Source organism: Artibeus jamaicensis, unplaced genomic scaffold, assembly GCF_021234435.1.
Source record: "Artibeus jamaicensis isolate MK-2021 breed Jamaican fruit bat unplaced genomic scaffold, CSHL_Jam_final contig_1998, whole genome shotgun sequence".
NCBI classification, from domain to species: Eukaryota; Metazoa; Chordata; class Mammalia; order Chiroptera; family Phyllostomidae; genus Artibeus; species Artibeus jamaicensis.
In genome coordinates, this window is record NW_026521407.1 from 10,137,623 (window position 1) to 10,153,624 (window position 16,002).

Consider the following 16,002-nt stretch of genomic DNA (forward strand, 5'->3'; position numbering starts at 1 on the left):
GAGACCAGCCATCTCTGCATGCCCTCCTTTATGTCTCACCCAGCCTGTCTTTGGTGGGGCTCCTGCAGTGCAAATCAGGGATCTGGCTTCCCTGGCACCCTTTTGGGGTGTCCAAACCCCAAAATGCTGGAATTCCTTAAGAGAGCTATGAAGGGACTCAGCCAGCCAGCCAAGGACTTTGGCTTTTGCAGGGTGGGAAGAATAGCAATATTCTTGGGAAGAAGGTGGGGAGAAGGTGTCAGGAAGCCTAGTCCGGACCTTCCCCCTGCATCGCCGGTCCCCAGCTTGCTCTTTTCTCCCTGGAGCCACATCAGAGGCTAAGCCCCTGGCTTCCAGGCAACAGAGCTTGTTAGGTACCTGTGCTGAGCCCCATTCCAGCCTTCTCATCAGAGAGCTACACGGGCAACTTTTTCTCTGGACAGGCTACTTCACACACTCCCACTCTCTCCTTGGTCTCTTCACACTCTTACCCGAAACCACTGTGATTACTCGTTTGAGGCCAAGCCCAGCCAGCTGCCCTCTGGCCACTACCACTCACCATCTCTCCTTTACCTGTTCTCAGGGCAGAATGTTTGCAGCGAGGCGTCTCCCCCTCCAAAGCTCACGGCCTGGGCTCCAACCTGGTCACTGAGGTCCGTGTCTACAACTGGTTTGCCAACCGCAGGAAAGAGGAGGCCTTCCGGCAGAAGCTGGCCATGGACGCCTACAGCTCCAACCAGACACACAGCCTGAACCCCCTGCTCTCCCACGGCTCCCCCCACCACCAGCCCAGTGCCTCTCCTCCCAACAAGCTGTCAGGTAAGCAGGTCCTGGACCCTACTCCTTGGCCACCCAACCAGTCTGCTTCTCTCAAGGGTCTCAGCTGGCTCAAAGTTTTTCGGAGGAGGAAATGCTTAGGGATGACCCAAGGCCTGGCCCCTCCTGTTACCAGAACATTCTCATGAACACAGTGTGTGGCTGTGGTCAGGTTTCCTCCGAGCCCTCGCTCAGCCTCCAGGGAGCCCTTCGCCTCATCCTTCTCTGGTTCCCCCTCTTCTCCCTCTGCGGGTCAGTGCCGCCCTCCGATTGGACCAAGAAGACTACCTTGTTGGTATGCCAGGTCCAAACTACAGCAGAGAGGTTGCCTGGCCACATCTCATGTCAGGGCTCTGTCCAGCTCCAGCAGGAGGAGCCCAGGGACCTCTGGGGCAGGGCCACTCTATGGGTGGCCTCTGCTTGTTGGCTTCTGTGCTCTACCAGAGTTAGGGTGGAGTCAGTCACTTGAAATCGTTAAGTTGGTTAAGTTGGTCAGAACCGACTGAGTACTGTGTGTTACTGTGTGTTTCTGTGTGCCAGGCCCCAGACCGGATTAGAATGCCTATACTGTGGGGTACAGGCTTGTCGGGATGGAATCCCTCATCTTCATTGTGGAAAAGCACCCCTATATGTTGACTACTGTGTCAGGCACGTGCTGGGAGAGCACTTCTCGCCCTGGGGTTCAGTTCTTCCGGGAAAGCTGGCTTTGCAGAATGGGTGTGCTTCCCGAGGCCCGTTTGGTGGCACATAGGCAAAGTGTGTCGTGATCTGCTCTGGGACCGCGCTTGTGAAAGGAGAGCCAAGCACCATTTCCAACCTCAGGGTGGTTCTGAAACCTGTTCCTCCCCTCGCCTGCTGGTTGCCCTTCTGCTGGGAGAGGCCCGAGATCTGGAGCTGACCTAGGTGCTGTGTGGGCTGGGAGGCACAGGCTCAGAGCCACCAGCTGGGTGGTATCCAAGCATTTGTTCCACACTGTACCCTCACATAGCATGTCCTCTTCAAGGGTCTCTGGGAGCCTGAAACCGTCCAGCATGAAGCCTGGGTCAGGGCTTGGAGCTTCTCTGGAAGGGCTCAGCCATGTGGGGAAAAAGTTTGGGTTACTCTTGAGAGGCGTTGAAGCCCCCAGACCAATACTGGCCTGACTGCAGAATAACTTAGCCCCTTTATGGAAATTCAAAGGAGGACGGTGGCAAAGGGCTGGTGGCCAGCACCGAGCAGCACCGAGCAGCACCGGAGCACTGGCTGCCCGCAGTGATCCACGGCGCTGGATCTGGGAGCTGCGGGGGGTGTGGCTGGGGCAAGGGGCATTATTGAGAAGACAATGGCTATTGTGCTGGGACTTGTGATCTCCACACCAAAGTCAGGGAGCCTGCAAGCCAAACAAAGGCCCAGCAGCTTTCTGACAAGCTGGGGTTGTGGTGAGGTCACCACAGAGGAGTCAGAGGAGTCGTTAGCTTAGGCATTTGCGTATTGACAGGCAGCCCAGAGAACTGGGCTGGAGGGACGGCAGCAGGTCCTAGAGACTCGGCAGGCCCCAGAGACCCCTCTGATGGGTCTGAGAGGGCACACTCTATTGGAAGTAGATTCTCTGGGCTTCCCAGAAGTCTTGGCCTTTTTAAAAATCATGGGATGTTAGAACTGGTAGGGATTTTGAAGGACACTGAGGCCAGCTGATTCCCTGTCGTATACACCGAGTCCGGACACCACGCTGGTGATGAGTAGGACATGTGTCCCTGCCCTTGCGAGCTTATTGTCTGGTTGGCAGGCATCATGCCAGCCTGGAGTCCCCAGAGGAAGCTGGAAATTGAGGTCGTCTTTGGGGGCTTCATGCATCTTTCTAGGAACAGATTGCTCTGTATAGAGCCATAGGTGGGAGACAATGTTTTATTTTGTTTTTCACCATGGGCTGCCTTTCTGTCCACCTCAATTTTCACTCGGGATTGACCAAGCTAGTCCTGGTCCATACCCAGGGACTGGATTCTCTGGGCTTGGTTTTGAAGCCTGGCTCTAACCAACCAAGCTAATTCTCATGACTATAGTCTGGCCAGTTCATGTAACTTCTGAGTCTGACTTTCCTGTCTGTGAAATGGAGCAATGGTACGTGTGAGGGTTCAATGAGAAAACGTGTAAACACCATCTTTCCCAATAAACCCTACCTGCTGTCATTATCACTATTCTTCATATTACCGAGGTCTATACAAGTGGCAGTGGACAAAATGACAGGCAGCAGAAAGCGATCGCCTTTTAAATTTCACACACTGGGGCCTCATTCCTACAAGGCGGTGAGATGTGTCCTGGCCCTGGGCATGGCGGCATAGGCAGCCCATAGGTTGGTGCCTGGGGTGAAGGATGTGAGGATCACTTCCGGGGGTCCCCTTCTCAGGCTGCCGGGGCTGCGGCACATGAGCTATGAGGAGGCTCCTGGGGAAAGTGCCTGAGGCTGGGCAGACAGCAGGCTGCAACCCGGTGCTCAGGGAAGGCTTTGGTCTGCAGACCTGCGGGGCACACTTCTCATCACGGTTTCCCAGACGGAGGGAGGGTCTCTTGGTCTCGAACCAGGCCCACAATTAACTGCATGCAGAATACAAAAAGAGCTCTGTGGCAGCAGAAGAGAAACCAATACCCAGAGGTGGCACTTGTAACCTCTAGGGCTGAGCCAGGGAGGTAAGGCCCCAATCCCCTCACCCTGCACTCCCTGCCCTGCTTCCCCTCCAGACACCAGCATCTGAGCCAAGAGGACTGGAGGCACCTAAGAGACAAATCTTCCTCTTAACGCCTCTTCCTGGAGAGGAAAGCATCCCTTCACTGACTGAGCCCCTTGCCTCCCAGCCACGCTTAGTGCGCTGTGGCCCACTTGCCCACGATGACCACAGTGTGACCCTGGTCCTGGAATGTCCTGCACAATAGGAGTGGCAGGAGGAGCACTTTGCCTCTGTCAGCGGCTGATTGGTTACAAGGTGCCCTACAAACACACTGTCAGCAGAATCAGCTGTTTTCAGCGTTGCCCCTCCCGGCTTTTACAATCACACATCAGCATGCAGCCCAGGGTTGTCATGGCTTTGTGTCCCTTATGCATGCTTAATTGACAATTAAGTTGGGGCTTTGAACCAGCCTGGCTGCCGCTGATGGGCCTTCATCTTTCCAGGGAGTGTCACAGGGGCACCCTTTGTTTGCTCTTCTTGGGGGCCTGCAGTTACTGTAGCAGGCTGTAGGCAGCCATTTATCTTCAGCCTGGAAAGCCTTTATCTGCACCCCCCTCCATCCCAACACTTGCCAGCAGGAGCTGTCCCTGGTTATAGGCCCCATGACAGCCCATTCTGAGGCCATTGAGCAGGCCCGGAGTGATGGCCCCTACCTCCATTCTGGAGCGGAATCAAGAGAGAGGCCCCAAAAGGTCAGAGAGCAGGGCGGTGGCAAGGAAGAGGACTGGTTGGAGACTGGTGCTCGTATTGATCGGCTCCAGGAGGAGGAGGAAGTTGGCGTGGGATAGAAGCTGGGTTAGCCTTGGCCCATGCCGTGGGACCCGGCTGCGTGATCTGTAGTGGCCTTGCTCACTGCACCCTTTGCTCCGACCTGCAGCAAACTCACCTGGCCATCTCTGGCAAACCACCCAGCAGCCTTGCAACAGCAAGGGAGGGGCAGAAAGGTCTTCATCAGCTTTCATTCACCCCACACATAAGCTGCTCATTCTTGTATCACCTTTCCAAATGCAGATCAGGGCTCATTCTCCCAGAAAGAAAGGGAGGCACCAAGGTGAGCAGAAGCTGTTCCAGGTTAACTTTCAGCTACCCTGAACCATGCCTCCTTACCTAAGAGGAGTTGTTCATTTTTGTGGCAGCTTACTCCTCCCTCCCTCTGAACTCTAGTCCTCTTTCCCAGCCCAGAGTATTTGATTGCCCTAGTGGTCAGCTCAGAGCTTGAAACTCAGAGCATTCTGCCTCCCCCTCATCCCCTTTCACATCTCCCAAGTCACCCACAGGAATGTAACCCTGGGTCTCAGACAAATGAAACTCTGGGCTAGGATATCGGTGTGGTTGTATTGTTTTCTATGATGCTGAAATCCATAGGACCCAAAGAAATCTCAAAAGTGGCAAGAGATATAACACAGGAGAAGCATCATAACAGCTAGTGCAGATGGAACACTTTCTGGGTACCAGGCCCTGACTGAGCACCTGCATGCATCATCTTTAATCCTGACAACCTTGGCAGGCAGAAACCATCTGTATCCTTATCCCCATTTTACAATCGAGGGAGACAAGATGTTTAGAATCTAAGTAACTTGTCCAAGGTCATAGAGTTAGTAAGTGGCAGAGACAGGTTTTGAGCTGTTGTACACTGTCCAGCTCTCTTTGCTTTATACAGATGGTAAGAACTTTTCAGGCATGAAAATCAACACACACACACACACACACACACACACACAATCCCCACGCAGTGCCTCTTCTCCCACATTTTTACCGCTCCCCTCTGAAGGACAAAGACTTGGGAGAGTGTGGCCAAGGAGGTGAGGGAAGAGTGGGGGGGGGTCTCTCAGTCTGGTTATTTTACTGCTTCTCCCACTCCAGCTGTTGCCCCTGACCGAGGTGGATTCCGTGCCCTGCCCAGGGAAGAAATCAAAGCCCCCATCTGGGGAGCTCTTTCACGACCCCATCCCCATCTGGGTGGGGATTTGAACTGCCCTTGTAGTGAGCACTGTCTGGGGCATTAAATGTCTTAACAACTTAATGAGGCTCCTTAGACGGTGCAGGCACCTCAGCTCACCTCTGGAGCCCCACCCCCTCTCTGTGCAGCAGACAGGGGAAGAGGGTTTATGAGGGCAGTTGTAAAAATATTCATCTCGGGCAGCAAATGTCACCACAGTAAATGAACCCCATGGTCCCTAAGTAGCAGATTATTTCAGTTAAGAAGAGAAACGAATCCTGCCTTGAAACGCCTGCTATTTGAGGAAACTCTTTTGCACTGACTTGGAATTCAGTGGTGAACGTGGCCCCAACGTCCTCTTTCATAGGGACTTTTATCTGACCGCCATTCGATCTGTTGAATTTGAAGGTCATTTTATCTTGCGGTATCACTCCCTTGGGCTGCCACTAGATTGGGGAAGACAATCAGGATATTAATGAGATTTAAGAGGCCTGGCCCTCTGAGCATTCTACTGGCAACCTTCCCCTGATAGGGAACCAACCCTGCCCTGCATACAAAGAAAGTAGCTGCTGGGCTGGCGAGGCTCCCCGCCTCTTGCCGAAGGGGACAGGAGACACAGCCTGTTGGCCGTGCCTGATCCTCCTGAAGGACCCTTAGATGATTCAAGGACTCCTTGTGGCCTCCAGTGAGCCCCGAGGAGGAAGGAAGCTGCCTGCAAGCACAGCGCCCTGGGCTGCAGGTCGTGGAAGAAGTGCCCTTGGACTCTGTTTGTTGAAGGTCTGCTGGGACCTGGCAGGAACGTGGAGGGAACTGAACATGGGAGGTGCAGAGAGAGGCAGCAGTTCGTGCAGGGGGCTTTGAAGCTAACTGCATGATGGGAAGGCACAAGATCTGGCCTTAGGCCTCTGCCCGCTTTTCAGGAAAAAGTATAAGCACAAATGGGAAAGGGGAAATACACACAGGAATGAATGAAATGTAGCTCTCAGACAAAATCAAATGAAGCATTCAGTCGTGGTTATCATTCTAGCTGCTCTTGAGAACTCTAGCATAGGGGCTTACAAAGCGCTTCTGATGGTAAATATTTTAGGTGTTTCAGGACACACTGTCTCTTCTCTACGTTTATAGAAGAGTGTAGGTAGCCAGGGACTGTGTGAATAAATAAATGCACACGACTGTCTACCAAGAAAACTTTATTTATGGGGAATGAAATGTGAATTTTCTATAATTTTCACATATCGCAAAATGTTCTCCTTTTGATTTTTTTCCCCCCAATCATTCTGAGCTCATGGGTCGTATAAGAACAGGCTGCTTTGTCCTGTGGACCCCGTTGGTGGACCTGTGCTCCAGGACAAAACATAAGGTTCCTGAACCTTACTACTGGCCTTTAAAATCTACTGGGGAGCTTCTAAAAATCCCAGTGTGCAGGCCATGCCATGGATGCCCGACCACCAGCAGCCCCCACGTTTAACAGACACTGATGATACTCTTTAGGAAATCCTTTTGCAAATCCAGTGGGCCTAGCAATGAAGCCATGGGCAGTAGAAGCAGGTCTGGATGCCAGCCTCCACTTGCCCACTTGCTAGCTGTGTGAACCTGGGCAAGTCTCCGGAGTCTCTGAGCCTCGGTTCCATGTGTAAAGTGGGTGGGGGGGACACCCACTCATGCAGGTGCTGGAGGGGCTCAGTATGGGACGCACCTGGAGGCAGCAGAGCCTCGTAAATGGTAGCACTTACTGTTCCTGGCCTGACCTTGTTTGTGTTTATTTTGTTTTTGTTTTTAGTTTCTCCGTCTTTTCCTCTTTAAGGTTTCTTTTAATCCTGATTTTTAGAGAATTTAAGTATTTTGAGCTAGATCCTCACCCTGGTGTTTGCAGCAGACTCAGACTGGCTTCATCCTTCCAAGAACAACTGCTCTGTGACATCCACAGGCATTTCCAGTGTCACGGGAATTTAGTACGAATACTCTAAACAGCGAGGGACGGGTGGGAAGCACCATGGGTTGTGGCTGGGGTGGGGATGAGGGGCGTGATGGGCTCCTGAACTTGTAGCAGGAGGTCAGGTTCATAAGACGGCCCTGAAATTTTCTATACCTAATAGGGCATTTTTCTCCTTTAATTAAAGGAGGTGTGAGTACCCTGCTGGTTAGTAATTAGTCCTGGTAACCTGCAAATTAGAGCTGGGGTGAGGTGGGGTACATTCCTGGGGGAAGCCAAATCTGCAAAACATAACGGTCTTTGTTCTTAGGAGGGAATCTCCCCCAAACTTCAGGCAAAGAGCAGTAAGAAGGGAAGGGTGGGCCCAATCCCTGCAGAGAGCACGGGTGGCCTCAGAGGCTGATTTTCTGGAACCCGTCTCTCTCGAGGTGTGAACTTGCATCCGCTCTGGCTTCATCAGTGCCCACAAAAGCACACCTGAGAGTTCAGCCGCTCAGGAGTGCAACAGTGGGGCTCCTCTCTCTAACGCTTTCAGGGAGGTCAGGAGCCAAGTTTCTCAGGACAAGTACTGGGCAGGTCTTTCTCAAGTTGGAGGAGCACCGTGCAGACAATCTTTAGTAATTAGTGACTTTCCCAAAGGGTGTCTGCAGCCCCCAAGGCAAGGTGGCAGCAGGCAGTCCCATGCCAGGCCCACACTCTGACTCAGGGTATGTCTGGGTGGCAAGGTGTAGCACCCAAAACAGGCGTGGGCTTGAATTGTGATTCTGTCACTATTAAGTGGTATGGTCTCCAACAAGTGGCTCAGCCTTGTTGAGCCTCTGTTTCTATATCTGTAAAACAGGGATCACAATACCTATCTCCTTAAGGCTGTTGTAAGTAAGGCTTAAATGTGATACCTAGTGCCAAGCACAGAGCCTGGTGACAAGGTGTTGTTGAGTTGACTCAGGACCCCTCAGGGCACCGAGAGGAGGGCGAGCTTTGGGTCTCCCTGGGTTCTCAACCAGGAGGTAGCTTGCATTTTCTCCCTGGAAGTGGCCCCCTTTTTATGAACCCTGCTTGTCACTGGAGACACCAGAAACAATGAAATCCAAATATTAGCAAGATCTGTGGTTCTCACATCTCCTTCCCAGGCCACATAAAAGGCATCTGGGGCGCTCATTAAACATATCCATGGCTTTCCCACTCACACCTTTTTTTTTTTAAGATTAAAAGAAAATTAGAGGGGAAGGGAAGGAGAGAGGGAGAGAAATATCAATGTATGGTTGCCTCTCGTGTGTCCCCTGCTGGGAACTGGCCTGCAACCCAGGCATGTGTCCCAACTGGGAATTGAACCACAATCATTTGGTTCACAGGCCCAAGCTCAATCCACTCACTGAGCTGCACCAGTTGGAGGAGGCTCCACTCATACCTTTTTAATCAGAATTTGGAGTAGAGAGACAAGCATGGGAAGTTCCAAGAGATCTAAATGCTCAGTTAGGACTGGGCATCACTAGACTAGATGGAGAAGAAAGGTTCTTAAGGGGCTGGTGATCATCCCGATGGCCTCTTACTGCTCCAGGCCCCTGGGGTGAGAGACCCTGGACTAGGACTCAGGAGATGTGAGCGACCAAGCAGCAGGGGGTGACCTTGAGCAAATCACTTAACTTCTCAGGGATTCTGGCAAATGCAGGTGTTGGACCTTTCAGCTCCGACAGGTTCCTGTTTGGAGACTGTGTGGGGCATCGAGTCTCGGGGCCCAGGACTCTGCTGCCTGAGTGAACAGAGGGAGGTTTGCTGTTGCGAGTTTGATTGTTCAGTTCCTCATCTGTCTCTCTCCCTCCGGCTCTCTCTTGCTCCTTCCCTGTGTCAGGAATTGTGTGCTATGAGAGGCCTTCCACCTTTATTAGGGACCATTAGAACTTTACAGCACCAGCAGATTGGGTGGGGCCAGTCACAATAAACAGATTTACAATGGGTATAAACCAGACACCTATAACTGCTGGATGTTAACACTTTCAGGGCCTTTGAGTGGCAGCTCGCCTGCCTTGCCTTCTGGCCCTGCCCGCTGCAGGGCGCCTCTTCCAGTCAGACGGGGTTGGCAGTGCATTCCAGTGAGTTCTGGCTCCATGAGGGTGGACAAGGTCTGAACAACGTCCCCTATTTACGTAACGTCAATTTGCATGATGGGCATAAATTAGGTGCTTAAGTTGTCTCAAGATGTTTTATGAATGGAGCCTTCTCTTCCTCCTCCTTGAGAGTCCTACTGCCAGGTGAAGTATAGGGTTTGCATCCCTACCCGTCAAAGAAAAAGAAACAAACCAAGTAAGTCTTCATCTCACTGTGAAGAAAGTAGTCCCTAAAGTCTCTGAAAAGCCAGCTCACTACGTATGTATTCCAAGTGGTCGAGTTGTGGGCTATACCAGCCCATGAGTCTAAATTGGCTTTCTTCACCACTGTGTCTCCAGCCCACAGCCCTGCGCCGGGAACGTGGTAGACATTCCATATATGTGTGGAGTGGAGTATAAATTATAGAGGGCTTCTGTACAGAAGCTTAACACTGAAATCCCATCTTATAATCTGTTATTTAGTCTTAGAGTTAAACTCAGCATGGACTTTGTTTTATTTTATATAACATATGTATATATTATTATTTCAAGCATATTTCCCCTTTTTTAGGAACAATGTCATCAGCTCTACTTCCCTTAATACTGCTTAACCAAAGTATACAGTTCTCAAAAAAAGAAAAACAAAACCCTTAATACTAAATGCTACCAAGAAGAATACACTATTATTCTTTCTCCGTAATATACTAAATACTAGTTTAGTTTCTACTAGTTTAGTTAGTCTGCTGGTTTAATGTGGTTCTTTTAATTAGTTTTATGTTCCTTGGATAATCTCGGGCAAGAAAGGAGCTGGAACAATTCTTTCCATGTGTCTATTGAGTGATCTGAGGGGCTGATTTTTTTTTGCAAACCAGTGTCATTTAGAGAGACAGAAAGAAAACTGCCCAGCTCAAGGCAGCCAGCGGTTCTCTGGAGGTGCTCCTCTTCCGTGGGAGTCAGTAAATTATCCACCTTCCAAAGTCTTCATGCACAGCACCTGGGCCCAGCATCCCTGAGCTGGTGATCGGCGCCTGTCTGTCATGATAATGGGGATGATGATGGTGATAATGATGCTGATGGCACCGCCCTCACCGACCGTGATGACGAGGCCAGGGTCTGGCCAGGCAAACCCTTCCTGACGTAGCAGCTCTGACACTTTCCAGGTCTCAAAGGATCTTCTCCCTCACTGTCACTTCCCAGTAGGGTCCCGCTTATGAATAGGTCACAGTGGAAAACCTCTCTTTTCTAAGGCAATTTTATTAGCCCTTCAGTTACAATACAGATGTCTGTTTATAGGACCTAACTTTTGTGTGGATGCCCAGCGGTTCAGTCTGCTGATGGCTTTATAGCCTTCCCCCCGTTGCCCAGACCCACAAGAAGAATCATCATTGTCCTCGTCAGCCAAGACTTGGGGCCTTTGTCACAGTCACATTGTCCCTGTCCACAAAAGCAGGGCTCTGTCTGTCCCGACAGCCTTTAGGCCTAACGATGTCCACTGTTAACCCTTCCTAGTTTTACTCTAGGTTTCCTTGGAGAAAAAAAGTATTTTAGTCATTCTTGTTGCCTCATTAATTGATCCTTTTCACCCCAAAATCAACTCAATGAGCCTAAAACTGGATTCTAAGATTGTGAGTCTAAATTTTGGGTCCCCACCTGAAGCCCCAAACCTCCGGACAAGGTGAGCCTCTGCTAATGGAAGCACCCATTCCCATGCCCCTTACAGCATCCTCGGCGATGGGTGCTCTGCTTGGGCCTCCAGAAGTGGAGAACAGGCGGAGGCGGGGTCCTCACAGGCATCCCATCAGCCCTTTCAAAAAGAATTTTTTTTAATCCTCATCCAAGGACATGTTATTGACTTTAGAGAGAGAGCAAAGGGGACAGGGAGAGAGAAAACACTGATATAAGAGGGACGCATCAATCAGTTGCCTCTTATACATGCTCTGATGGGGATCAGCGCTAGGTATGTGCGCTGACTGGGAATTGAGCCTGTAGCATTTTGGTGTATGTAATGACACTCCAACCAACTGAATCACCTGCCCAGGGCACCACTGGCCATTTTTTTGCACTAAAGTGCTGTCCAAACTCTCAGGTGTAAAAAGGAAGTCCTGCTGTATCACACGTACTTTTCGGCACACACACCTGGCATCCATAAATGTGAAATTGCCCAAAGGTGTCTGTACTATTTCTTCATTGTGATTATACTTTTAATCTCTTTGTCTCCTTCTGTCCTATTCCCCTCTCTTCCTCCTTAAAAATGCCTGCCTCTCCCTAACTTCGGAAAGACCAGGAGGCTGAGAGGATAAATGTGTACCATCACCAGCTCTCCACTGCTCAGCTGAACAGACTAAAGGTGAAGCCTTCAGTCAGAGCTGAAGTGTAGGTCATTCATCCATCAGCTATTCATCCAGCAAGTCCTTATGAGAGCCTGTCGTGAGCTAGGCTCTGTACAAGGTACTGAGGAGACAGTGAAGAAGGCAGACCAGGCCCTGTCTTCACTGGGCTTCTACCCCAGTGAGAGATCCACAGCCAAGAAACAAGTAAACAAAGTCATTTTGAAGTATCGGTGGGTCATGATGAAAGTCTCAATATATCTGCAGTCACTTTAGGGCTTATGGGGCAGAGGGAGAAGCATTGGCTTCAAAATACCACCGATTTGCTGGGAGACTTTTAGCAAGAGGCAGTGAAAATCACCTCCTCCTCTTCGAACCTCAGCTCTCCACTTTGCCAAAGGGGCATCCACTTCACCCGGAGAAGCAGACTGTGTGAAACACATAGGTAGGTGAGGGCTTCTCCTGTTCTTGAATGCCAGCCTGTTCTCTCTCCCCGGCAGCCTCGGTCTCTAGGCTGAAGTGCTCATTGCAAACCCTGTGACGTTTGCCTGCAGAAACCGGCTCTCTGGTAGGAACCAGGCGTGGCGGCGGGTGGACCTGGTGGGGGGGACAGGCAGGGTCGGCGTGCCTCCTAACCCCCGACATGTGCGATTTTCAGTTCTCAAGTGCACCGTGTACCTCAGCTTCTGTTCTCAGCCGAGATGCTTTAATGAAAGATTTTTTTCTTTTCTTGGTTACATTTGCTTTGGTTTTTATAAGAAAACCGGTTTGTGGGCTTCCCTTAAGGATCACTCAACTTCTACTCCTTGACTTCGAGAATGTTTACCATCCCCGCAACCCTATCTGTGTTTCTCCTCTTACGAACTTGGCTCCTAATGAAGCCACCGCCGGGAGAGAGGGATCTGGAATGGAAGCCAGCCCAGTGTTTAAATTGCTTTCATCTTGCCCCAGCCTCTTCCTCCCTGGCTTTCAGGTTTTTCATCTCCTAGACTCTTTGCAAACGTTCATCTTTATCCTGGCAGAGGCGGTCATATTAGTAAGGACTGGCAATAGTCCTGTGTTACCAATGAGGAAACCAAGGCAGCGATGCTAACTCATTTGAGAGCCTTCATTTCCAGAGTTCCCAAATTTGAGCCGGGGAATGGTTCACATTCTTCTATCCCAAATGTGTGTCTCGGAAGTTCACCCAACTGAATCGTTTGTGTCTCTGCTTCTCTCCTCAAAAAAAAAAAAAAAAAAAAAAAAAGATTCCTCTCTAAGAAAAGAGGTAGTAGATTTCTAAGCACACAGTACTGGGCCCATCAAGACTGGCCTGATTCCTCCAGGTCCTCTCCCCAACCCTTTTAAAAAACACAGCTCTGCCTACCCATAATTGAGGGACATGGTGGTTTCCTTTTGGGAGAGCTCGCTCCTTTGCGTGATCCCTCCTGCTTGAGTTTAAATTCCCAGATTCTAGACCCAACAGGGTCGGGCTGCGCTCTGCGTGAGGTTAGGAACACAAGGGAAGAATGTGAGTGACAGAGCCCCGGCCAGTTGAGTAATGTTTACTCTGTTGGTGGCTGGGACGCTCACTCCTGCTGGCAGAGGTCCACCAGCCAGAGGAACATTCCTGCATTATCAGGGATGGGAGATTGGCTTTGAAATGTCAAGGGTGAAAGGCATCCCACCAGATTCTGAGTGCAGCTCACCCCAGGGGAAAGGACCCCAGGCTTCAGTGCCGAAGACCCCGTGGGGGCAAGCTGAGCCTGTCATTGTCCAGGAGGCTTCACCTCCCTCTTGTCATCTTCCTAAAAGAGCAGTTCTGGCCATGCTTTCCAGGCTGACTTTTCCCTTCTGTTTGCCTAGCATTTTTCTCTCTCAGGAAAACCCAGTGCTTTTCTAGCCTTATTTTATTCATTCACTATGGCTTCTGAGGATGGGAGATCTGTATACCCACTTTGTAGACAAAAATGCCGAGGTCCAAAAGCTGACAGGCCCACAATCATCAGAGTCAAGGCAGAAAGATAGAGACTATTAGTTTGAAGTGTCTCGACACGGGTGCCCTGTTGATGTCTGGAATTATGGAATTGGGGTCTGAGCTGTTTTTCAAAGTTCTTAGCTTGATTCGATACCCAGGGCTCTAGGGGCTGTAGCTCTAAGCCCCTGAAGCCCAGATTTCGGTTAGTTACACACAGAGCAGCTCCTCACTGGGGTCCCCCTGTCGGGCCGTCAGTTGGCCTGTGTCTTCGAACACAGGGGCACAGTCAGTTCTATAGAACCCGACATATGCATCATAAAAACCACCATGCTTTACAAAGTCACACCATAAAAATCACAGGGCTTATGGGGAAAAAAATGAGATTAAGGGCACAATATTCAAAACTCCATCGGTGACAACTTTTCAAAAGGTAAGACTCTAATGAAAACATTAGCAGAGTTTTACACCTGTTCAGTGATTAAGAAATACATAAATGTTGTAAAATAATAAATGTGGCACTTTGCTTTGAAAAAGTCCTAAAGCTTGCCTATGGATGAGGGTTGCAACTTTTGAGTTATTGGGAAGTAGTGGACAGAGGGCGATCGGAAATCAGAAAGGAAGTTGTAACTCCAGGTGTGGACAAATGCGGCTCTTAGTACATGCAGTGAACTGATGGTAGACAGTGGGTGTTCGGTGGTGCGTGTGTGCACGCCTGTGCATGCAGGGTGTTCAGCGTATTCCTCTGTGGCTCCACTCAGTTCGGTGTGGATTTATGAGTTCTTCTTTTTTTGTTGTTCAGTTACAGTTGTCCTGCCTTTTTCCACATTGCTCACCCCTACCCCGTCCTCCCAACTCTCACAGTCAATCCCCGCCACGTTGTCCATGACCATGAGTCCTCTATTTGTGTTCCTTTGCTTGCCCCTTTGCCTTCTTTTCCCCACTGTTCCCCACTCCCCTTCCGGTCACTGTCAGTTTGTTCTTTATTTCCATGTCTCTGGTTCTATTTTGCTCATTTGTTTGTTTTATCCATTAGGTTCCACTCAGAGGTGAGAGCATATGGTATTTGTGTTTCATTGCCTGGCCTATTTCACTTAGCAAATTCTTCGAATGCAAAATTCATGTTGCATTCAAATTATTCCCTAGTATATCAGTAGACTTGGAAGAAATCCACACTTTTTCAGTACAAACGTTACTGCAGAACTGACTGTATTTTCTCCTTCTGCCAGAAGGATGCTTCCTTGTTGTGGGGCATGGATACTCGAAACATGTGAGGGCTCATTTCTTCATTCGATAAATATTCATAACGTCAGGCCTTCTGCTAGACTCTCTGGATGCTACAATGAGTAAAAAGGCAACTCTTCCTTGAAAAAGGAGAGAGAGGTAAAGATGTCATCAGAGCATTATGGTGCAGGGTAATCTGCTCCAGCTGTAAGGATCTCCGCTACATGTAAAAGACAAAGGACAGAGCAGGTAACTACCAGGATGATTCAAGGGAAGCTTCACAGAGAAGGTGGCATTTAGCCCTCTTAAAGGATGTGACTTGGAGAAGAAGGGAACAGCTTTCCAGGCAGAGGGAACAGCATAAGCAAAGGCACAGAGGCAGGAAATGGCAGGTGCTCTGACATGGTACATGGGATGCAGTGAGAGATGCTGCAAATAGGGCAGACTGCAATCACAAAGGCCCAATTCTTCCTGTCTTAGGTGTTGGGGCTCTTCCAGAAGGTAGTGAGGAGCCATCACAGGTTTCCAAACAGGGCAGTGACCTGGTGCGGTTTTGTTTTAGGGGGAAATCCCAAGCTGCGGCTGTGTGAACAGTGCCCTGCAGATGGGTGTTGGAGATGCTGGCTTCTTAGAACCATTAGCTTCTTTCCCTTTCTGACACTTCTGAGCAGTCACATTGGATAGAAACCAAATGATTAGTCTCTGTCCCACGCGCTGTCAGGAATTCAGGAACGGCATCGTCACCCACGATGCTGAGGACTAGGAACACATGAAAGTGTATAACCTCCTGAGGCCACCGGGATGGCTCCAGATTCCAGCTGAGCTGACTTTTGCTGTTGGACACACTTGCTGTGGCCCGTAGAGCCAGTGATGGGGATGTGGCCAATCAGTGACTTGGGCCAGGAAGCGAGCGGAAGGTATATGGCCACCTTCTGGCATTTGCCATTTCTCCTATGGGACCTCTGTAGCTATTAACCTGGCATCTTAGGCCAGTTAATATTACACCAGAGCCCTCCTTGCATGTTTATTTTCAGAGTTTGCAAT

General features: G+C 50.1%; 1 protein-coding gene across 6 annotated transcripts in view; it reads left to right on the forward strand.

Annotated features, from left to right (window-relative positions):
• The window catches only part of HNF1B (HNF1 homeobox B), a 51,470-nt gene that overhangs the window by 11,061 nt on the left and 24,407 nt on the right, over positions 1–16,002 (forward strand). For all 6 annotated transcript variants that reach the window (XM_053657198.1, XM_053657195.1, XM_053657193.1 and 3 more), the window contains exon 4: positions 563–798. In XM_053657198.1, the coding sequence (XP_053513173.1) occupies positions 563–798 (236 nt within the window). The remainder of the gene's footprint in view (positions 1–562; positions 799–16,002) is intronic.